The sequence below is a fragment of the Eriocheir sinensis genome, chromosome 2, assembly GCF_024679095.1.
Source record: "Eriocheir sinensis breed Jianghai 21 chromosome 2, ASM2467909v1, whole genome shotgun sequence".
Classification (NCBI taxonomy): domain Eukaryota; kingdom Metazoa; phylum Arthropoda; class Malacostraca; order Decapoda; family Varunidae; genus Eriocheir; species Eriocheir sinensis.
The window spans coordinates 15448835-15472348 of NC_066510.1; the positions used below are offsets into that span (position 1 = coordinate 15448835).

General features: G+C 41.3%; 2 protein-coding genes and 1 long non-coding RNA gene across 7 annotated transcripts in view; 2 read left to right on the forward strand and 1 right to left on the reverse strand.

Annotated features, from left to right (window-relative positions):
- The window catches only part of LOC126999960 (sarcolemmal membrane-associated protein-like), a 47744-nt gene extending 42162 nt beyond the window's left edge, over window positions 1–5582 (reverse strand). For 4 of the 5 annotated variants that reach the window (XR_007753680.1, XM_050863235.1, XM_050863200.1 and 1 more), the window contains exons 1-2: window positions 5437–5582; window positions 1–46 (exon numbers count right to left, since the gene is read on the reverse strand). The exon at window positions 1–46 is cut by the window's left edge and continues 685 nt beyond it. The gene's annotated coding sequence lies outside the window, so the exon portion shown is untranslated. Of the gene's footprint in view, window positions 47–456; window positions 554–5436 lie in introns of all 5 variants that reach the window. The other variant, XM_050863211.1, reaches the window with a different exon arrangement.
- A 3854-nt stretch (window positions 5583–9436) lies between these two features.
- LOC126999964 (uncharacterized) overlaps window positions 9437–23514 on the forward strand; it is a 96752-nt gene continuing 82674 nt past the window's right edge. Inside the window, exons 1-2 of the mRNA XM_050863320.1 lie at window positions 9437–9587; window positions 11865–12070. Coding sequence (XP_050719277.1) covers window positions 12049–12070 — 22 coding nt within the window. The 5' untranslated portion in view covers window positions 9437–9587; window positions 11865–12048. The remainder of the gene's footprint in view (window positions 9588–11864; window positions 12071–23514) is intronic.
- Window positions 21987–23495, forward strand: LOC127000004 (uncharacterized). Its single transcript, XR_007753688.1, has 3 exons — window positions 21987–22025; window positions 22782–22991; window positions 23076–23495. It is a non-coding gene; the product is annotated as an uncharacterized LOC127000004 (long non-coding RNA).

Here is a 23514-nt window from a genome sequence, read left to right on the forward strand (position 1 = left end):
CGCCCACACACACACTGCAGGAGTCTCTTGCCACCTGGAGGACTGTCTGAAATAATGGAAAGAAAGCAATTATTAAAATAGGCTTATGAAAAATGAAAATATATATACCGTACATGAGGAGTATTACAGGTCAAGATAAAAACTGAGGAATGCAGTAACGAAAAACATTAGCTTGACATATGAGAAATTCAACTAAGAAATGTAGAAAAAAAGAAAAGATATGAGTGTTTCGTTAGTCAAAGAAGTTCCACTAAAATTGTAAAAAAAAATTGTCAGTGTTTCATCTACTATTCTATCATCTATACTCCAAGAAAAGTAATTTGAAAAAACTAAGTATTCCATTAATCAGAGAAATTTCACAGTAAGTAAAGTAGAAAAAATTAACTGAGTGTGTTGAGTCTGTCAGGAATATACTGTGAAAAATGTAGAAAAAAATATATAGGTATGTGTTCCGACCATGCACTTCTGAGGTGGCAATGAGGCGTGAAGTGTGTTATGAATGGCAGCCGAGGTCCCAACAGCCTCCTTGATCGCGGCAGGATGTGACGGACGGCTGACACAGGAAGGAAAGAGGAGATAGAGCGCTGGAGCCTAGTACTGTAAGCCCTCTCCCTTACCTGTCTTTCTTTCTACTGTTTATTCATGTATGCTAAAGTATATTTGTTTTGTACCATGAAGCATCTCCTTTACTTCCATTTATTTGTAGTGTTTATCATGGTATGTTAAAGTATGTAGTGGTGCTCATTTTAGCATCGATAGAAACAACTAAGGGCACAACAAACAGAAAAGCAAAGGCCCGCCAAGTGTAAAGAGTAAATGAGAGGACAGTTTCAGTTGGAAAGGTGTCTTGATACTCCCCACCACCAAGCCATGAGTCATTGCATTACTTCACAGAGCAAGGCCAGTAGAAGCAGAAGCAACAGCAGAGACAGAAGCAGCTGAAGAATACCACCCTTGTGTATGTGTGTGTGTGTGTGTGTGTGAGAGAGAGCGAGAGAGAGAGAGAGAGAGAGAGAGAGAGAGAGAGAGAGAGAGAGAGAGAGAGAGAGAGAGAGAATCTTTTAAATGACAGCTAAGTAATGTCTTCCTATCTCTCAATAGTACAGTATGCAGTAATTACCTAAGACAATGACAGGAAGTAAACATTTATACAGCATCTTCAATCATACATCACCTCAATCATCTCTCTCTCACACCTTCTGTATTCCCTTGTTTAAATATCTCAGAACAAAATACCGGTAATATTGTTATCATTTTTGCTAAGTCTTATAGCTTCAATCATCTCTCCCTTTCTCTCCGTAGGTCAATCTAAACTATACTTCTTGGCAAGTCTTTTTTTGACTTCACAGAAAGCCTATACACACCTGCCATCATTCTACTATGCTGTCCTATTCCAATGTCATTCTACACTAATATATTATAAACCTACACACACTAGCCATACACTCATCTGTCCGTACTCTCACGCATCAAGGAGTAGTCAATAACAGCTGTGCATGATTCTGAGAGGGACGTCAGTGATGCCATACACAGACGTCTATCGGAGTGACACAAGGGGGGCGTGAGGCTTCCTTCCCCCTCCCACCCCTTCCATTTCTTACATACACACCAAGGGATAAAGAGGAGGATCAGGGAAGCCCCCCAGATGAGGCACCCTAAGATGAGATAAGGGTAGGAGGGGGGAATGAAAGGGGTGAAGAAAGGAGGGGGGGACAGAAGGGGAGGTAAGGGGAGGAGGGAGAATGAATGGGGTGAGAGAAGGGGAAGGGTGCAGAAGGGGTGAAGAAAGGAGGGGGGGACAGAAGGGGGATGAAAGGGGGTGTTAGTGTAAGTAGGTAGGTAAGCTGAGAGGGAGGGAAGCAGGAGGGGACAAGCTATCAAATGACTTCAGCTTAAACCCTTTTCACACTTCCTCTAGTTTTCTATATCATCAGTAGACACAAATATAAAAAAACTATTAGAAACTGTGTATTAGTATAAGGAAGAATCAGGTTGTAGTGGTGAGGGAAAGGTGTATGTGTTGGGTTCACTGATGTCTCTTGTATATGTGTGTGTTTTTATGTTGCTAAAGTTCACCCGTCAACTGCATTTGTCAGGGATTTGGCTTTTAATGGTAGCCTGGTAACATATACCCTCAGGTCTTTCTCTGCCTCTGTGGTGGATAGTGGAGTGTTTCCCATGTGGTACTGGTATGCTGGATATCCCCTCCCAAGGTGCACGACTTCACATTCTTATTCACTGAATTGTAGCAGCCACTTTTAGTTCCATTCCTGTAACATGGTGACGTCTTCTTGTAGGAAATCCACAGTCAAGGGGTTACTGCTGATCTAACAGCACTTGGGCTCTATCTAATCTATTTCATCTCTCTATTTATGCTGCCGTCTTTGCTGCATAAAAAAAGAAAAAAAAAAATGCAAGCCACTAATACTTTTTAATAACTACTCTATGTTCATTCTTCTCTGTTTATGTTTTGCCCTTGAGCTGCCCCTTTATTGTAAGCAAAAAGAAGAAAATAGCATCCTTATCTGAGTGAAATAGTTACCAGGTACCCCTTATCACTACAGCCAATGAGTGACTTCCATGTGACAGTGTGACCAGCCAGGGGAGGAGATAGCCAGGTAGGTACATAGAGTGGTGGGATGTCTAATGATGGGAACAGGCAGGTGACTCACGCAAACTTGGAGCAACACAGGTTCAGTGGGCCGTGGAGTGAGGTAAACAAGTGACTTGTGACTTGAAGCTTGGCATGGTAATTGGATGGGAAAAATGGGAGCACCTTCACATAATTTGGGGTACGATGGTTTTATGGGAATGATATACGGAACACAGGTGACCAGATTTAGGTGGAAAGGTATATACAAAGAGGTGAGCGGAAACAGGTGATCTACATATTAATTAAAGGCAAGGCATGTAGTATTAACTGTCCTCAACATGTGAATCTGACCATTTGCAGTTCACAATATAACTTTTAGAGGCTTGGTTCCCCCTCTCCAAGCTACTTATTTGACTTTCATAACTCTCTTTACAAAATCACACTTCAGGATTCTCTTTGACGACATAAGTATATCAATAATGTGACTGGTATAAACAAAAGATTGGTGAGAGTACAGATACAGGATAATGTCAGCCACTTGGAAGATCGAAACAAAGAAATGAAAATAATTAAAGGTTATAAGAGAAAGAAGACCAGGGAGAAATGACCTAAAAGTGATATATAGCAGAGATTTTTAAGATGAAGAAAAAGAAAAAGAAACTGTCCTGAGCAGTATTAATTCTTGCTTTTCTTCAACAAGTAAACCAGGTCAATCGCTTGGGATAGTGGCAAAAATATCACAGTTTATCAACATGCTTCTCGCCCACTCTCCCGCCTCTCTCTTTCAAACATTAAACAATTTTTCCCTCAGCAGCCTCCAGCCATGCTTTCATCCACACAATATTTTCTTTCAGAGTCTAAACAAACCTCTTTGCTAATTGTTTCTTCTTTTATCGCTTCTGTGGATTTGGGGCGTGTAGCTTTTTTATAATGAACCATATAACTATTATTTTTCTTGATGCTTTTCTTTATCTGTGTTAGTAGAAAGGATCTGTAAGGATAAATTAGATGCCTCAATTTCTGACACTATTATTATTATTAGTAGTAGTAGTATCATTATTATGGAGATACATGAAAGGGCATCAAGGGAAATTATAAGTGACAGAAAAAAAGAAAAAAAAAAGTAGTGGTGGACAAAAGCAATGGCTAATGAGTAATGAATAAAATCTGTTGAGGGATGAGCCATAGCATTGCCTGGGAGCTCAACGCAAAAAAATAATAATAATAATGATGATAGAAAATAGCAATGATGCAATAACAATCTTTTACTTTAAGCATGAATGAGTTAGTATCATAAATGATCAGAAATATGCATGATAGACTGAGGCAGCAAAGAGCAGATCATGAGAGTAATGCAAGACAACTATATGTGAGAATGGATCTTATCTACGTATTAAAAAAAAGATTGATAAGAGTGACTGTTGAAGAGGATGTACTGTCTAACACATACACACACACACGCACAAACGTGGCTACTGATAACACTCTGAGCATTTCAACACTCCTCCACAGTGCCCAGAGATTGGATTCTTATTATCACTGTCACCAAACCTACCTACACCTTTTCTCCTTTCATTTATGGTGTGTCAATAAACGCCATAAGATACTATCGGTACTAAACATAGGTGGCCTGATTAACCCTTTTTACCTGTCACTGCACACCTTAGCCCACCTTTACATTCAAGTAATTTTAGCATCAGAGCTTACTAGAATAAAACAGTTTCGTCCTTAAAATCGGAGGATGCCAAAAAAAATTACCTATGAGATACACTTTAATATTTGTGAACTCTGTAAATTCATATATGCTTCCCCAGTAATAATACTTTCTATCTAACACAGTGAGTCCTTTCCCGTCCTTACCACACCTTCTACCTTACCTGTAAATAATTAGAAACATAACTAATGGACATATCTTAATTCTGACAGCTAATGAAAGTAAGAGCAATCACAAACCCTTATCAAATACACCTGTCCTACCCTTCCCACACCTTGCATCTTACCTGTAGTACCGTATGATAAATATAAGTAATGAATAATATCACTCCCTAATGACAGAAAAGAAAGTCACATGTCTATCCCTTATCAAATACATGTCCTATCCTTCTCACGCCTTCCAACTGTCTGTTACCTGCCTGCCCAGCCTCCTACACCTCTGGCCACCTGTCCACAGCACCATCACTACTCCTATCATTATAAGCACGAAATTATCATATTTGGATAGGTTTTGATGCGTTTTTAAATTAATCTGCTAAAATTAATACATGATAAGAGGTGTGGAAAGATGTACAGGGTTAAGTTACCTATAGTCAGTACCTTCATGGCGGTTATTGACAGTTGACACACACGCCGAAATTGAAATAAAAAAAGATGTTAGCAATAATAATAATCCACAATGGAGTAATAATTTTCACCCTATTACTAAAGCATATTTACGAATGGGGGAATATCGGGGGTCTGTGCATGGAATATTCTAAGAGTATTTCGTGGTCCCGAGGTAAACAGAAGAAAGAAAAAGGTGATAATAGTAAAAACAATTCACAATCGAGTAATATTTTTCGCCATTACTAAAACATATTTACGAATAGGGGAATATCGGGGGTGTGCGAGGAATATGCTAAAAGTATTTCGTGGCGTTTAAAATAAGAGAAATGAAAAATAATGTGATAATAATAAAAAAATAATCCACAATCGAGTATTTTTCACCCATTACTAAAACATATTTACGAATAGGGGAATATCGAGGGCGTGCGTGGTGTATTCTAAGGGTTTTATGTGTCTCCCAGGTGTGTAGTGATGGCTTTGAGGGTTAGTGGATAGTTATAGTTAATTAAAGAGTCCCTCACCTGTTATCGCCTTAGTCTGGAGCGAGGAAAGAGCCCGGCAGCCTCTCCCTTACGTCCTCACTCCGCCATCTTGCGATCACTACTGGGGGAATCAGTGTTGCCAACCTTCTTCTTCTTCTTCTTCTTCTTTTGAGCTGTTCCGCTTTGTATTGCTTCTTTTATGTCATCCTTGTTACTCATTTACACTTATAAACTTCATTACGCACTCTTAGTTACTTCACGACGTAGCTGCACTTATATATTTCACCCTGCAATGAGTTCTGTTTTTATCCTACACTTTTCGCTGTTCTATTTTCTTTTCCTTCGTTTTCTTCACTTCTACTTACTTTAGTCTTTTCGTTTTCCTTTTATATTTTCCGTTCTTTTGTTTGTTTTTCACTGTTACATTTCTTTTTATTTCTCTTTTATTTCTGATTTTTCCCCCAATATTGAAGATTCTCTCTACCGTAGCCTTTGCAACGGTGCCTGAATTTTCTGATTTTGACTTAATCGCTTCAAATGTCAGCTTTTTCTTGATCTTTTACTGTCTTATTTACACATTTACCTAACCTAACCTAACCTAACCTAGCCTAACCTAACCCAACCTAGCCTAACCAAACTTAACCTAACCTATAACCTAATCTACCCTGAACTGGTCTAACCAAACCTGACCTAGCTTGACCTGGCCCAACATAACCTAACCTGACCTGGCCTAACTTAACCTAACCTGTTCCAGCCTAACCATATATAGGGTCTGCGTGGTCTGAATATCTATGTAAATCAAATGTCAGTCCCATCTTTTTCACTTTTATTTTTTCCACTATATATAATGAGGTGATTTATATATATTGCACGGGAACTGTGATATATTTACCCAATCCGTCAGCTTTCCATGCCCTTGCTTGCTTATCTACAGCATATATATACACACCAGCGGAATTAATGGTCATAACATTTCTATTTAACTTAAGTATACGGTCTTTATTTTTTAGCACTTGTCCCCTACCATTGTATCTTAATTTGGTGCTACTTTAATCCACATATATCCTTATAAAGTTGTATAATCACACTATATATGTACTGCCTGGGGGTTGGGATGGCATGCTCCTCCTTTCTCCTTTGTTGTTTACTTGCAACAATGAACTATCAATCAATCAAGCAAGCAATCGGTTTTTCCTTCGATCTTCCCCCCTCAATCACCTCCCATTTACCCCGTTCTTGCAATCATTTGGCTCTTATATATTGGCTCTGTCACTGATTAATTATGTTTTTTTTTCTGGAGCTCCTATACACTCAGGGAGAAATAACAATACAACTTTCATTTGCAATCTTCCTAAAATAACTTAATTCTCCCTCGATCTATTTTTCTTCACCCCTCTCGATCCTCATATACTTCGATCACTTTTCTAACAGACTCATTGTTTTCCTCCTCGCCTTTTATCTTTCCCCATTACCTCCCTGAAAACTTTATCACATTTTCAATCGTCATAATATTACATTAATCCCAGCATCTCGATCCAACTCAAAAGCAGTCAAATATAGCAAAAAATTACCCAATTCTGTAAACAACGCTATTCTCCGTGACATAGAGGAAAATATTGAACTGCCATTGTGACACTACATTTACACAACTCAAAGGTGGGTATTATATTTAAAGATGTTAGATTTTAGTGCACCAGCGACATAAAGTAAATATAGCTCATCTGTGAGAAAGTGACGGCGTTGGTAACTCTGACAAGAGATGAAGGAGGGTTCAAATGAAGATTTATTTTTTTCGAAGATCTGAAGGTAATTAAACCGGCTTTTTATCAATATCCTTTATCATGACCAAAAACTGCAATACTAGTGAAGTTGATATAGCTATCGGTACTTAAACTCTATATCTGTGAGGGCGAGGGGAGGAAACAAATGAGCAACTAACATTTCAAACAACAAGAAAAGCTACAGAAAATGTGTTGTTTGCTCTCAATAAGTGACTTTTTTTTACGATAGTGAGTGTTATGGGGAGCTGGGAGGCTCTTTTGACGTTGCTCTTTTGGAAACACATGAGAAATGAGAGGACTCGGATTTAAATAACAAAAAGTCTTACCCTTGGGAGGATACGAACCCCTGTGCCCCAAACAACCACTGCCGTTGCCCTACCAATCAGCCAAAGAGGTATGTACATATTACCTTTGTCAATAGGGGTTTTAGAGTCTTTCTGAGTCTGCTCGGTCTATTAGACGATGAGTTAAGACAGTTAAGTGAAGCATTGAAAAATATTAGAGATATCCCTCTTAACAAGCTTTCTTTCATTGTTTGACTGGAGCGTTTCAGCGGTGACAGAAGTAAAATTTGAAACTTCCTCTATTTTTATTTATTTATATTCAAAAGAATGTTAGGAAGAGTTATTGATAGCGGAATGATGTGTGCAATTACCTAACCTAACCTAACTTTACCTGACCTAATCAAATCTAGTCTGTCTTAACCTTACCTAAGCTGACCCAACCAAACTGGGCCTGTGGTGAAGCAGGTCTCATATTTGCCTCGAGCTGGGGATTTTATACTTCGGGTTCGATACCTCGAATCATGGGTCAGAGTTGATGTAAGGGGAATTCTAATGAATCTGTTAGCTTACCACCATGGGTCACGGTGGTCGGGTCTCTTTTTAATTAAAGCTTATACACTACGAAGGCTCTCTGCATACCCCACTACAGGGCCTATCCTAACCTAAACTGACCTAATCTAACGTGGCCAAACCTGACGTATCCTAACCTAACGTGGCCTACCCTGACCTATCCTAACCTAACGTGGTCTAACCTGACCTATCCTAACGTGACCTAACCTGACCTAGCCTAATTTCATATAAGCTCGTTTGGTTATTCCCACAACCAAGCTCAAGGGCAAATGCAGCGGAGATGAGCACCGAGGCCACGAGCAGCTATAGCGTACTTATGCCCCCATTTTTACTTTTATTTATATCTGGCAGCGAGTAATTCACTGCGGATTTCCCTGAGAGATATGAGGGGAGGCGGGGCTATTTGACAAGTGTGAGGGTGGCTGAGGGCTCGCTCGGGGTCCCTGATAAGTGTGAGGGCACGATCGAAGGGTCTCTAACTAGTGTGAGGGCGCGCGCGGGGCTCCCTGACAAACGTGATCCAGGGTGTCTCAGGGTGTGCGAGGGGCTCTTTGACAAGTGTATGTGAGCGCGTGCGGGAGACTCTGACAGATGTGAAGGGCTGAGGGCGCGCACGGGGCTCTCTGACAAGTGTGAGCGCTCCCGCGGGGTTCTTTGGCAGGTGTGAGGACGGGCGGAAGGCTTTCTGACAAGTGTGAGGGGCTGAGGGTGCGCGCGGGTTCATTTGACAAGGGTGAGAGCGGGTGTGGAACTCAATGAGAAGTGTGGAGGGCGCGCGCGGGACTCAGCCTTGCTTGCGTTGCCCTGATTTTAATTAAGTATCTGCAATATGCATGTGCGAAAACAACTACAGTATTATAACATCGATGACAGCTTCAGCGAATCCAGGAAATCATGACGGGCCTCGCGAGAATATTGAAGAAGCACTTATCCCTAATCGATAATGGGGCGACGCATAATAGAGTTGCCGCCGAATGATGCCAATTTGCAGTAGCTATGCCCTGCGCAGCTTTAGTGGCAAATGGATACAATTGCTGTCCTTAAAACGCCAGGCAAGGTTTGAATCTGGGCGCGCAGTAGGTGTTTTATGACACAATCTTGGCGTCGATCGTGGCTTTTGACATTAGGAGGCGATGAAATATGGAGCAAGTATTCGTTCACTTTCTCCTACGCCCAGAAACATCTACACCAATAAAAAATCTGCTAATATGACATTCCTGCATATCAATTTATCTCTTCAAGGGACTCAAAACAACTCAAATAAGCTGATAGGTAATCCATAACCAGATTGCGATTGTAAAGAAATCTTATTACACTTCCTTGCCTGACTTGAGATGGCAGTCGAAGAAGCGTGTGGCAACTACATTAAAGGGAGAGAGGAGGAGGGAGAAGGGAGAGGGAGAGGGCAAAGGGGAGAGAGGGAGAGTGAGTGACGCCGCGTGGGTCAGTGACAGTGTGTTTGTGTGTAATCTTACGGTGCCTCGGAAAATCCTCCTTCTGGTTAAGAGTTATAGAAATGTCAACCACGTGCGGACGGCCATGAGGAGCCTATGAGGTGAGAGAGAGACTAGGCAACTTACCCTGCAGTTGAAAGTTTGAAAATGACTGTACCGTGATGAGAAAGTTTGCTCGCTGCTAGACTGTGGTTTAGCATGAGGAAAAGTTGCATTCCACGTGTGTTTAGGAGTCTGTTTGTCTGTTTGTCTTTTGCGTTATGTCGCGTGTCTGTAGCACCTGCATACATTTGAAAGATAAATATAACCGGTTCAATGCGAAAAATAATATATGAATACTAAATAGAACATGGGCTGGCTTATCACATGGGTATACTTGCAAGCCTATTTTCTGTTTTTTGCATTGTATAACGTGTAAATGGTGTCCATTGTACTAATCTGAAAAATAAATATAACAGGTTTTAACGCGGGAGATACTGTAGTAAGATATAAGATGGACTGACCTACACATGGATATTATTTGCAAGTATATCTTTTGTATCATTATATTGCAAGTGACTGTCTGTTGCATTGTATCACATGTATTATAATCTCTACTCCAGGATTTACATAGCAGGTTTTAACCCGGGAAATAACGTAGTAAGCTTAAAAGATGAGCCGGGCTGCTGTATGACTATATTTGTAAAGTAGAAAGTAGCGAACATAAGGGTTGCGTTGTGTTACGAAATAGCACGTAAAGTCTGTTTTTATCTTTGCTTTTTTGTGAGATGGATAACACGTTTTCAGTTTCAAATAACGTAAAGGCGAGGCAGTCAGTAAAATCGTTGTAACTTAATCATTACCAACTACCTCTGTCAAGCTCTAACCGGTTTATGGACGTGTAGTATAATATTATAGTGTGTGATGCTGACGCCTTTCAATGCAGTAATCAGTTCAATGGGTGGGGGTGGGGGGGGGGGCGTGTTGTTATTAGGATATTAGTATTTATGGCTGGAGTCGGTGGAACGTTTTAATTCATTTAGCTGTCGATGTTTTGATGTTTATTGATATGTTTAGAGAACCTATAGTTGTTTAGGAATATGGAGGTGAACATTTTCTTGTTGAGGGGGTTTTATTTATTTATTTCTGATTTATTTATTTGTGTATTTAAAGCTTAGTCGATATTTTGATACCTATTGAGAAAGCCAGCAGCTGTTTAGGAGTGTGGGGTGAATATCTTCTCGCTGAAGTGGTTTGCTTTATTTATTTCCATTTATATATTTATTTAAAGCCTAAGTTGGATGATATATCGTTTGAATTCACCATGCGTAGGGGTCAACGTTCTTAACCTATAAAAAAAAAACAATAATTCAGTTTAAATTATTATTCATTGCTGACTAAGCCTGACTCGCAGGTATGCTCGTAACACCTGGCCAAACTAACTACAATATACGTCGGCAAGTGTTCTGACCGTCCACGGACGTTAAAAATAACTTAGGAAATGTGATGATGTCAGGATTTCAGGGTAGTGGAAATGGTTGTGTGTATGTGTGTGTGCACGTGTGTGTGTGTGTGTGTGTGTGTGTGTGTGTGTGTTATCATGCAAGCTCCGTCTGATAGGAATCACGCCCTAATCGGGACAATAGTGCGTTCAGTGTTTGAGTTGATAACGAACGCGGTATTGTGAGTTTGAATATTATCACGAGAGAGAGAGAGAGAGAGAGAGAGAGAGAGAGAGAGAGAGAGAGAGAGAGAGAGAGACTTCAAAGGACACTTATCTCCAATTCACTTTAAATGAAGGTAAAAGCAGGAATTTGATAATAAAAACATATGAGAGAGAGAGAGAGAGAGAGAGAGAGAGAGAGAGAGAGAGAGAGAGAGAGAGAGAGAGAGAGAGAGAGAGAGAGAGAGAGAGGTGGGGGTGGCTACCTGGCTGTGAGCTCGTAGACATGTGTGCGCGTATGTGTGTGTGTGTGTGTGTGTGTGTGTGTGTGTGTGTATACAGGTGCGATGCGATGTGTGGAGATGCGTGAGGTAAAGCCGATGGCGTTGGTGGGTGTAGCCTTGTATGTACACACACACACACACAGAGCACCTGGGGCTAGTCGGCTAGTCGTAGGCAGCAAGGACGAGGCAGCCGTCGGAATAGCCAGCCTGTGGAACCCGTCTCACATAGGTGTGTGTGTGCAGACCTTACGGGGGAGAAGAGTAGTGTAGTGTGGAGTAGTGTAGAGAAGAGGGGTGAAGATGGAGTACCTTCCCTCGCCCTTCTCTTCAAGTATTAGCGGCCACGTGGCTCTCCCTCGAGGGTAGCGGCGTAAGGGGCGTGATAGGGGGGTCTCAGGGGGCAGGGACACGCACTTACCCCCCTTCCCTCACCCCCGTTTCCTCGTCCTCAGGTTTAAACACACGCCGGATCAATGTGAGTGGTTCCTCCGGCGGCGTGTGTCCAAAAGGGAGCCGCGACCTGCCCACCGTGACGCCTTCTTCGCCTCCTCCGTCAGCGCCTCCTTCAGTAGAGATTGTGGTGGCTTGGTGACATGATTGGAGTAGGAGGATTCTTACGACGAGGCAACTGTGATCATGAGGCTACATCTGAAGGAAGGTAAGTTGATACGTGGTTAATTCCTCGTCTTGCTCCTTCTGTTTTCTTGCTCATCCTTCTTCTCGTCTTCCTTCTCTTGTTATGCTGGCTGTTGTTCCTCTCTTTATTTATTCCTCCTCTTCTTGTTTTTCTTCTTCATACTCTTCTTTTTCTTCATACTCTTCTTTCTTCCTGTCGTACTGTTGTTCCTCTTCTCAGATTTATTCCTCCTGTTCTTAATTCTTTCTCCTCTTCCTCCTTTTCTTCTTCCTTCTTTGTTATGCTGGCTGTCGTTCCTCTCTTCAAGTTCACTCCTCTTCCTCCTGTACCTCTTCTGCCTCCTCCTCCTCCTCCTCCTCCCTCTTATCATGTCAATCCTTACCTCAGTTGCCTTGCGTGTAAACTGAGTCGCAAGAGTGTGTGAGATTGCGTTTTCATCTCACTTTCTATTAATATTCATGTTCTTTAGCACGCTCAGAGACTTCGCCCGTGTTGAAATCCCATGTTAAGTGACCCTGTGGTACCGGATTGGCCTTCAGGGTACGTGTCCTTGAATTTAAAGGGGCGAGGGTACCATTTGAAAAGGCTAAAGGTCATATTCTTTACCATTTCGTCGTCCATGCACAGATTTGTCAAGGCTTTGGTAGGAGTTTTGGGTATGTCCAGAGGTAGTTTCATGACCCTGGTGGTGGTAGTCTGACCCTTCTTACCATGAACATGAAAGATAACTCATTAGAACCCGATTAATCTCCTTTTCGGCCTTTGGAAATAGTTAATGTGAGAATATTAATAATACTAGGCTACTGTTTTGATGTTTGTTTACTCTATTTGTTGTATTATCGCCAGGAAAAGGAAATTAAAAGAGTATTGATTTCTTTTGCTGCGAGGTTACCATCTAAGAAGTTTGAGCTAACTTAAGGGAACTAGGCTACTGTTTAGATGTTTGTTTACTAGTTTTAAGTTGTTTTATAGCTAAGGGAAAGGAAATTACAAGAGCATTAGTTTAGGCTACTGTTTAGATGTTTGTTTACTAGTTTTAAGTTGTTTTATAGCTAAGGGAAAGGAAATTACAAGATCATTAGTTTAGGCTACTGTTTAGATGTTTGTTTATTAGTTTTAAGTTGTTTTATAGCTAAGGGAAAGGAAATTACAAGATCATTCATTAGTTTAGGCTACTGTTTAGATGTTTGTTTACTAGTTTTAAGTTGTTTTATAGCTAAGGGAAAGGAAATTACAAGAGCATTAGTTTAGGCTACTGTTTAGATGTTTGTTTACTAGTTTTAAGTTGTTTTATCGCTAAGGGAAAGGAAATTACAAGAGCATTAGTTTAGGCTACTGTTTAGATGTTTGTTTACTAGTTTTAAGTTGTTTTATAGCTAAGGGAAAGGAAATTACAAGAGCATTAGTCTCCGGGGCTAGGCTATGAATTATTAAGGTTAGGATATCTTGACCTTTATACCCCGTTACTTAAAGGTGCTAGGCTACTGTTTACGTGTTTGTTAACTAGATTTAAGTTGTCATATCGCCCATGGGAAGGAAATATAACCCCGTGTATTCATTTCCTGTGTGTGTGTGTGTTCGTTGTGTAAGAGGGAGTGCCCAGCGGTGTCATGGCGGTGGGCGGGAGGAAGGAGGGGTGGTGGTGGCTGTCAAGGTCACATGCTGTTGCTTCCTCTAGCTATGAAATGTGTAAGAGATTAGGCCCATGTTCGAGTCTTCCTCCCCTGCTCCCTCCCTGCCTTCCTGCAACACTCCCTTGATTTCTTTCCCCTCTCTCTCTCTCTCTCTCTCTCTCTCTCTCTCTCTCTCTCTCTCCATTCCTCTCTTTTTTTCCTCTCCCTCATTCCCTGCCTGTTGGTATTTCATTTCTCCTCTGATTCCTTCATTTCCTCTTCATTCCTCCCTCGTTTTTCCCCTCTTTCGTTTTCTACTTGCTTCCGTTTCTCCTTTCCTTCCTCTCTCTCTCTCTCTCTCTCTCTCTCTCTCTCTCTCTCTCTCTCTCTCTCTCTCTCTCTCTCTCTCTCTCTCTCTCATTTTTTTCCTCCCTGCCTGCCTGCTACACTCCTTTGAATCCTTTACTCCTTCATTTTTCCTCCTCAATCCCTGACTGGCTATTGCTCTTCCTTCCTTCCTTCCTTCCTATTCATTATATTCCTCTTTCTTTCCTTCCTTCCTTCCTTTCCTTCTTTCCTTTCTTCCTCTCTCCCTTCCTTCCTTTTCATTATATTTCTCTTTTCTTCCTTCCTTCCTTCCTTTCCTTCTTTCCTTTCTTCCTCTCTCCCTTCCTTCCTTTTCATTATATTCCTTTTTCCTTCCTTCCTTCCTTCCTTTCCTTCTCTCCTTTCTTCCTCTCTCTCTTCCTTCCTTCCTTCCTTCCTTTTCATTATATTCCTCTTTCCTTCCTCCTTTCCTTCCTTCCTTCCTTCCTTTCTTTCTTTCCTTTCTCCCTTCCTTCCTTCCCTTTGAGTTTATCCAGTATTTTCCTCTCTTTGCCTGCCTCCAAAATCTCCCTTAATCCCTTCTTCCCTCCCTTCTCTCTTGATTCCTCCCTCCTTTTTCCTCTCTCGAACTCTCCCTTACTCCCCTCCTACCTTCGATCTCTCAATATTCCTCCCTCTTTTCCTCGCACCCTTCTCCTTTCCTCCCTTCCTTTATCTCTCTCCAGCTCTCCTCTCCTCCCTTCCTCTATCTCTCTCCAGCTCTCCTCTCCTCCCTTCTCTCTCTCTCTCTCTCTCTCTCTCTCTCTCTCTCTCTCTCTCTCTCTCCGTTACTCCCTCATTTTTTCTCTCTCCAGCCCTCCTCCTCCATTCCCTCTCTCTCTCCGTTCCTCCCTCATTTTTCCTCTCTCCAGCCCTCCTTCTCCTCCATTCCTTCTCTCTCTCTCTCTCTCTCTCTCTCTCTCTCTCTCTCTCTCTCTCTCTCTCTCTCTCTCTCTCTCCGTTCCTTCATTTTTCCCCTCTTACTTCTCCTTTCCAACCAGTCTCCATGTTCTCTTATCTCCCTCCTCTCCGACTGCTTCCAACCCCTCCTTTCCCTCCCTCCCTCCCCTTCCTCTCTCCCTCCCCTTCTTCCCTTTCCCTTCTCCTTCCCTCCCTCCCCAGTCCTCCATCTTCATGTTTTTTATCTTTTTTTATATTTTCCTCTCCGTTTCCGAGTTACATAGCTCGCATGCCTGCCCTGAGTTTTTCATTTATTTATTTCGTTTTTTGTGTGTGTTACTTCATGTCATGCACCTGACGTTCACACACACACACACACACACACACACACTCTTTTCACGTCACGCTTTATCGAATTAAACCGTTTGTGTCCGAGTTTAAAGAGAGAGAGAGAGAGAGAGAGAGAGAGAGAGAGAGAGAGAGAGAGAGAGAGAGAGGGTCAAAAACCTCTCGTGTTGACCCCGACTTCGTTTGTTTTATAGAATCGGTCAGCCATTTCTTGACCTGCAGAGAGAGAGAGAGAGAGAGAGAGAGAGAGAGAGAGAGAGAGAGAGAGAGATTCATTGAGTTGCCTAGCTTAAGTGCTTCACAATAGGAGATTTCCCTCGTAATCTTGACGTCATGTAGATACTGAATAACCAGAGAGAGAGAGAGAGAGAGAGAGAGAGAGAGAGAGGGGAGGGGAGACGGTGAGAAGGGCGGGCTGTTGCTGCTGCTGGAAACGGTCAATACGGTGTAAGGTGGAACAGCGGCTGCGGCAGGTGGTGGTGGTGGTGGTGGAGGGTCGCCCACACACACACACGCGTCGAACCAATAAATAGTGCAGTATCAACACGCAAACTTTTTTTTTTTTGTTGCGTTCCTTTTTTTTTCCTCTTCCTCCTTTTCTCCCATTTTGCGTTCTCTCCCCTTTCCGTGGTAATCGTGGTGGTGGTGGTGGTGGTTGGGTGTTGGTCCCCTCCGCCGCCCCCACCACCAGTCACGTGCTCTGGCCGACTGGTTGTGGTTGCTAGGGCGTCTTCCGGGTATTTGACTGGCTGACTGTGTGATTGTGAGAGTGGTTGGTGGTTGATGACTGTATTGTTGGTTGGTTTACTTTCTGACTGATTGGTTGACTGGTTAACTGGCTGGATGGTTGACTGTCTGACTGATTGGAGGGTGCATTGGTTGACTGACTGGATTTTTAGCTAGTTGACTAACTGGATGTTTGACCGACTGGACTGGTGACTGGTTGACTGACTATGATTTACTGGTTGACTCACTGGACGTTTGATTAGTTGACTGAATGTATGGTTGACTGGTTGACTGGACAGCTATATAATGAAGTCGTTGATTGACAGACTCACAGAATGGTTGATTGGTTGACTGACCGACTGACTGTGTGATTTAGTGACTACCTGACTGACTGGCTCGGAGTGTCACCGGCCAGCTGGGTAATTGACTGACTGACTGATTGTTGGACGACCTGGACCTGATTACGTGAGTGGTTCATTAATTGCCTCCATGATTGATGTAGCCCAGTGGTGTGTGGGTGTGGGGGGCGTAGGGTGAGGGGGGGTCGGGGAGGGGGAAGGGGGTGGCTGGATTACCTGCATCATTTAACACGGGCTGCCTGGTTGGTTGGTTGGAAGGTTGGCCCACCTCTGACTCCCACGCTAATGATGGATTGATTAATTTGACGTGTTGGGAAGTTAGGAAGGTGGCTGAGTGGCTGGGTGGCTTGGCGTGGCTGGCTGACTGGTTTTTATTATTATTGTTATTATTATTATTATTATTATTATTATTATTATTATTATTATTATTATTATTATTATAGTTGTTGTCGGTGGATCAAGTTTCTGAAAGTGTTTTACTAATTTCGTAATGGCCTTAATCATCCAGCTTAAGTGGTTGAGGCGTTTATAGTTAGCTTCCAAGGCCGCTGCGGACATAATTATACTACTACTACTACTACTACTAATGCTGCTGCTGCTACTACTACCACTATTACTACTACCATTACTCCCACTACCACTATTACTACTACCACCTACCACTACCACCACCACCTCCAGTCCTTCCTCAGGTGCACACGGCAAACCTTACTAGGCAGGTAAAGAGACTCTCCTGAGGACGTGTCTAGGAGTATCACGAGTCCTTGATGCCTGTCAGAGTAAAGTGAGCCTCTCTCTCTCTCTCTCTCTCTCTCTCTCTCTCTCTCTTTCTGCAGTAATCACAATTTTATTCCTCGTTTTTGCCTACTTTGGCGGTTTTATGTGCCGTGCTGTGCTGTGTGTGTGTGTGTGTGCGTGTGTGTGTGTGTTGCTGAGTACATTATTTTTTTCGTCTCTATTTTTCTCTCTTTTCTTCGTGACTCACCACAGTGCTCCGTGACATGTGAGCTAGTTGTTTGTTTGTTTGTTTGTTTGTTTTGCTCCCTCAGTTTCGTGCACGGGTTTGCTTGCTTGTTTGAGCGTGTTTGGGCGTATTTTTACTTGTTAGGAGTTTGCGTGTCCTGTCTCTGTTATTACACGAGAGAATATATGATCATGAGAATATATTGGTATATTTTTTTTTTACATGAACGCTTGACGTGGCTATCTCTCTCTCTCTCTCTCTCTCTCTCTCTCTCTCTCTCTCTCTCTCTCTCTAGTAATGATGATATACTTTTTTGGGTGGATAGAGGTGGAGGGGGGTGGTAATGGGTGGCGGATGGTGGAAGGGGAGAGGTAAAGGGGAGTAGGGTAATTTTTTTTTCCTATCGTTACACTTTTTTCTGTAACCACTTTTTGTAACGATCTTTATCATTCGTAACGTTATATATATTTTTTCATAACATTTTTTTTTTCGTAACGCATTTTTTTTCTTCATAATAATCTCCTCGTTGAAATCGTGGTCTTTCTTTTTATACTCGGAAATTCTTCAGTGTGGGCGAAGGATGAGAAGGAAAAGGAAAGATTCTTATGGAAAAAAAAAAGCCGTGATCTGGCGTTATCATACTTCTACTATATTTTTATTATTGGTATTATAGTTTCTTTTAGTAAGGACAAAGGTTGAAGAGAAATTGAAATCAGGTGCCTCGACTCCGAAGATTTCCCCGGCGCGCGGTCTTTTCCATTCCTTCCTTCTTTTATACAAACAACATAATCCTTTTACTCAGAAATTCTCTTACTCTGATGTATATAAAGGGTGGGATGGAGGAAAGTTGAAAAGAGATGGGAAAAAGTGCGGTTTGAAATGCAAGTTTTTCTCTAGCGTGAACCAATCTTCTTATACTTTTTTTTATCGTATACAGAAATATTTTTAGTTGGGAATCCTCTTATTCTGATGTAATATAAAAGGTGGGACGGAGGAAAGTTGAAAAGAGATAGAAAAATACGGTTTGAAATGCAAGTTTTTCTATAGCGTGAACCAATCTTCTTATACTTTTTTTTATCGTATACAGTAATAGTTTTAGTTGGGAATCCTCTTATTCTGATGTAATATAAAAGGTGGGACGGAGGAAAGTTGAAAAAGATGGAAAAAAAGGAGGCGGGAAGACTTGCGGATTTTTTTCCCTATAGCGCAAAAATCTTTTACGCATCTATTTTTAAAAACAATTATATTTTTGATCGGAAATTTCCATATTCTGATGTATATAAAAGATGGGACGGAGGAAAGTTGAAAAAGGTGGAAAAGGAACCGAAAAGCCTTGCGAGTTTTCCCTACAGCGTGAAGCAATCCTATTATGCTTCTATTTTCATAAACAACACTCATTTTTACTTGAAAATTCGCTAGACTTAACTTTCGTTTAAGAGGAAAGGAAAATTGAAAACGGCGGTGTAAGGAAGTGCGTGAAGTAGTCTTTTTTGAGCTTCTTTCTATCACAAACATGGATAGGGGAGAGGAGGGTTTTAAAGGCTATGGGGGCTTAGTAGTAATGCTTTCAACGTGGGGGGGGGGGGGGGGGATAGGGGAGATTTTCTATCCTATGGGGCTTATTATGCTTTCAATTTGTATGGGGGTCGTAATCTATAGGCCTATGTGACCCTTTTAATTAAGAGATTCAATCCAGTAGCTACTCTTGCTGTCGCGTATAGGTAAGAGGAAATGGGAAATTGGAAAAGTGAAGGGGATGGGTGAACTAATACATATATGCCTCTTTCTATCATATTTCTATTCATATGCTTCCTTCTGTCATAACCTTCTTACTATCATAACCTCTTTCCATCATTTTATCTCTCATGCTTCATTCAATCACCTTTCTCAAAATCATCTATCACAGGTACTTCTTTCTATCTTTCTATCAATAATCGTTTTACTCGGAACTTTTTTTTTACGTCTATGCCTATAGCGCCGGTATGCTTGCTTGAGGGGCTTGGACGGTATTCGACCCCAGCCCGTCATGGGGCAGGCAAGTGTTTATAGTGGCGCCATCTGCTTTTGGCTCATGCTGCCCCCCGGAACTCGTTCTTGATTCACTTGGACGGTTTCCTCTAGAGTCCGGGTTGATGGGTGGTCTTCAGGACAGCATGTGGGTAGTTTTAAGCCACTCGGCGGGGACTGAAAAATCCGACGTGGTAGCGTGGGGATTCGAACTCGCGTCATCCATCACCTAATCACCTAATGCCACGTATAAAAGAAATGGGAGACTGAAAAAGGGGAAGGAAATGGAAGTGGTCAAACCCGAGCCTAGTTCCTGAGTGCATACAGCCGTCCTTTTCTCTTACTCGGAAATTCTCTAATCCTAAACTATGGCTGGTGAAGGGAAGAAGGGGAGATAGGGGAGAGGAGGGTTTTAAAGGCTATGGGGGCTTAGTAGTAATGCTTTCAACGTGGGGGAGATAGGGAGATTTTCTATCCTATGGGGCTTATTATGCTTTCAATTTGTATGGGGGTCGTAATCTATAGGCCTATGTGACCCTTTTAATTAAGAGATAATTGGTATATATATAATAGATGGCAATGTTAGGCTATGTGTGTAGTGTGTGTTTGTGTGTGTGTGTGTGTGTGTGTGTGTGTGTGTGTGTGTGTGTGTGGCGAGGTATATATTTAAGTTATTCCTCTTCCTCTTTCGTATTATTATTTTACAAGCTTGAGAGAGAAAGAATGATAGATAAATAGATAGATAGAGAGAGAGAGAGAGAGAGAGAGAGAGAGAGAGAGAGAGTGTGTGTGTGTGTGTGTGTGTGTGTGTGTGGGTGTGGGTGTGTTAGTTACGAGTTTGTGTATACATATTTTAATGGTCTAGCTTCGATAAACTGTTTAGATGTTTACTACCTTACCAAATGCAAATAATTCAGTCAGTCTGAAAGCACCCCCCCCCCCCCTCTCTCTCTCTCTCTCTCTCTCTCTCTCTCTCTCTCTCTCTCTCTCTCTCTCTCTCTCTGTCTGTCTGTCCGTCTGTCCGTCTGTCTGTTTGTCTAGTGGGTCATGCCAGTAATCTTCTTTTTGTATCTGTCCTTCCTCTTGTTAGGATGTCAACCTCTCTGTTTAAATTCAGTGATGTTATTCCCATACAGACAGACAAACAGACATACATACAGACAAACAAACCAAACTCTTCATTAACCATCCCCATGAGATCAAACCCGTGCTTAGAATACTCTGAAAACAATAACATTATTAACACTTACCAACAAAGTTATCATTTATCAAGGCTGATAATCGCTGCCTCATATAGAAGACCCGTTGCCGAGGGTGGCACGGGGAGGGGGGGGGGGGACGATTCTCTGGGTCTGAGTCTGGGTCGTGGGCGTCATCAGGGGGGAGAGAAAGGAAACCGTCGAGGGATGAAACGAGATTGCCATATGATCTCTGTTTTGACGCCGAGGGGGGGGGAGTGAGGGTGAGAGGGGGGAGTGACCGCGTCCGTGGGAGGAGGAAAACATAAAAACACTACTGATTGGTCCTCTGTGTCCGCGGCTAAGGATGGGAAAGGATGTGATATGGTTGAGAGAGAAGAAATAATGAGTGTTTGACGAGAAGAATGTGGATGATGGGTACGAATGGACGAAAGAGATAAAATAATGATGGTATATGAGGGCATGGAGTGGATAATAAAGCAAAGGACTCGATATGACGGAGAGATAAGAAAAAATGAGAGTTGATGAGGAGAAGAAGGAGTATGACAGAGACGAGATGGACGAAGGAGATATATAACGATAGAGATTTGGCTTCATAAGAGATCAAGGAAGGTTATAACGATAGAGATTTGACTTCATAAGACATCAAGGAAGGTTATAACGATAGAGATTTGGCTTCATAAGACATCAAGGAAGGTTATAACGATAGAGACTTGACTTCATAAGATATCAAGGAAGGTTATAACGATAGAGACTTGACTTCATAAGAGATCAAGGAAGGTTATAACGATAGAGATTTGACTTCATAAGAGATCAAGGAAGGTTATAACGATAGAGATTTGACTTCATAAGAGATCAAGGAAGGTTATAACGATAGAGATTTGACTTCATAAGAGATCAAGGAAGGTTATAACGATAGAGATTTGGCTTCATAAGAAATCAAGGAAGGTTATAACGATAGAGATTTGGCTTCATAAGACATCAAGGAAGGTTATAACGATAGAAATTTGGCTTCATAAGACATCAAGGAAGGTTATAACGATAGAGACTTGACTTCATAAGATATCAAGGAAGGTTATAACGATAGAGACTTGACTTCATAAGAGATCAAGGAAGGTTATAACGATAGAGATTTGACTTCATAAGAGATCAAGGAAGGTTATAACGATAGAGATTTGACTTCATAAGAGATCAAGGAAGGTTATAACGATAGAGATTTGACTTCATAAGAGATCAAGGAAGGTTATAACGATAGAGATTTGGCTTCATAAGAGATCAAGGAAGGTTATAACGATAGAGATTTGACTTCATAAGAGATCAAGGAAGGTTATAACGATAGAGATTTGACTTCATAAGAGATCAAGGAAGGTTATAACGATAGAGATTTGGCTTCATAAGACATCAAGGAAGGTTATAACGATAGAGATTTGACTTCATAAGAGATCAAGGAAGGTTATAACGATAGAGATTTGACTTCATAAGACATCAAGGAAGGTTATAACGATAGAGATTTGACTTCATAAGAGATCAAGGAAGGTTATAACGATAGAGATTTGACTTCATAAGAGATCAAGGAAGGTTATAACGATAGAGATTTGACTTCATAAGACATCAAGGAAGGTTATAACGATAGAGATTTGACTTCATAAGACATCAAGGAAGGTTATAACGATAGAGATTTGGCTTCATAAGACATCAAGGAAGGTTATAACGATAGAGATTTGGCTTCATAAGACATCAAGGAAGGTTATAACGATAGAGATTTGGCTTCATAAGAGATCAAGGAAGGTTATAACGATAGAGATTTGGCTTCATAAGAGATCAAGGAAGGTTATAACGATAGAGATTTGGCTTCATAAGACATCAAGGAAGGTTATAACGATAGAGACTTGACTTCATAAGAGACCAAGGAAGGTTATAACGATAGAGATTTGACTTCATAAGACATCAAGGAAGGTTATAACGATAGAGACTTGACTTCATAAGACATCAAGGAAGGTTATAACGATAGAGACTTGACTTCATAAGACATCAAGGAAGGTTATAACGATAGAGATTTGGGTTCATAAGAGATCAAGGAAGGTTATAACGATAGAGACTTGACTTCATAAGAGATCAAGGAAGGTTATAACGATAGAGATTTGGGTTCATAAGAGATCAAGGAAGGTTATAACGATAGAGACTTGACTTCATAAGGGATCAAGGAAGGTTATAACGATAGAGATTTGGGTTCATAAGACATCAAGGAAGGTTATAACGATAGAGATTTGACTTCATAAGAGATCAAGGAAGGTTATAACGATAGAGATTTGGCTTCATAAGAGATCAAGGAAGGTTATAACGATAGAGATTTGACTTCATAAGACATCAAGGAAGGTTATAACGATAGAGATTTGGCTTCATAAGAGATCAAGGAAGGTTATAACGATAGAGATTTGACTTCATAAGACATCAAGGAAGGTTATAACGATAGAGATTTGACTTCATAAGAGATCAAGGAAGGTTATAACGACAGAGATTTGACTTCATAAGACATCAAGGAAGGTAAAGAAAAAGGGTCGTTATGCTTGAGAAATCAGAAGTAATGAGTGAGTGGTGGCGAAGAGGATGGGAATGGGAACGAGTTTGCTAATAATTTAAAGATACATTAATATTGACTTGGAATTAAACGAGTGCAATTAGGAATAAGGATGATAATTGTAAAAGTGACTGAAACAAAGAAGGTAAGATGATTTTGACTTTTATTTTGTTGTTGTCCATTCTTCTTTTACTTGAGGTTTGAGGTTGAAGAAGACCTGAGATAGACACACAGGTAAAGGGAGGGTGAGTTTGAGGCATAAACAAAAATAATTGTATAAAGAAGAATAGGAAAAGAAAGACGGGTTGGTTGGTTGAGGGAGCATTTTGACTCTTTAATTTTATGGTACGTTCTTTCTTTTACTAGAGGTTTGCGATTGATGTAGACCTGAGATAGACACACAGG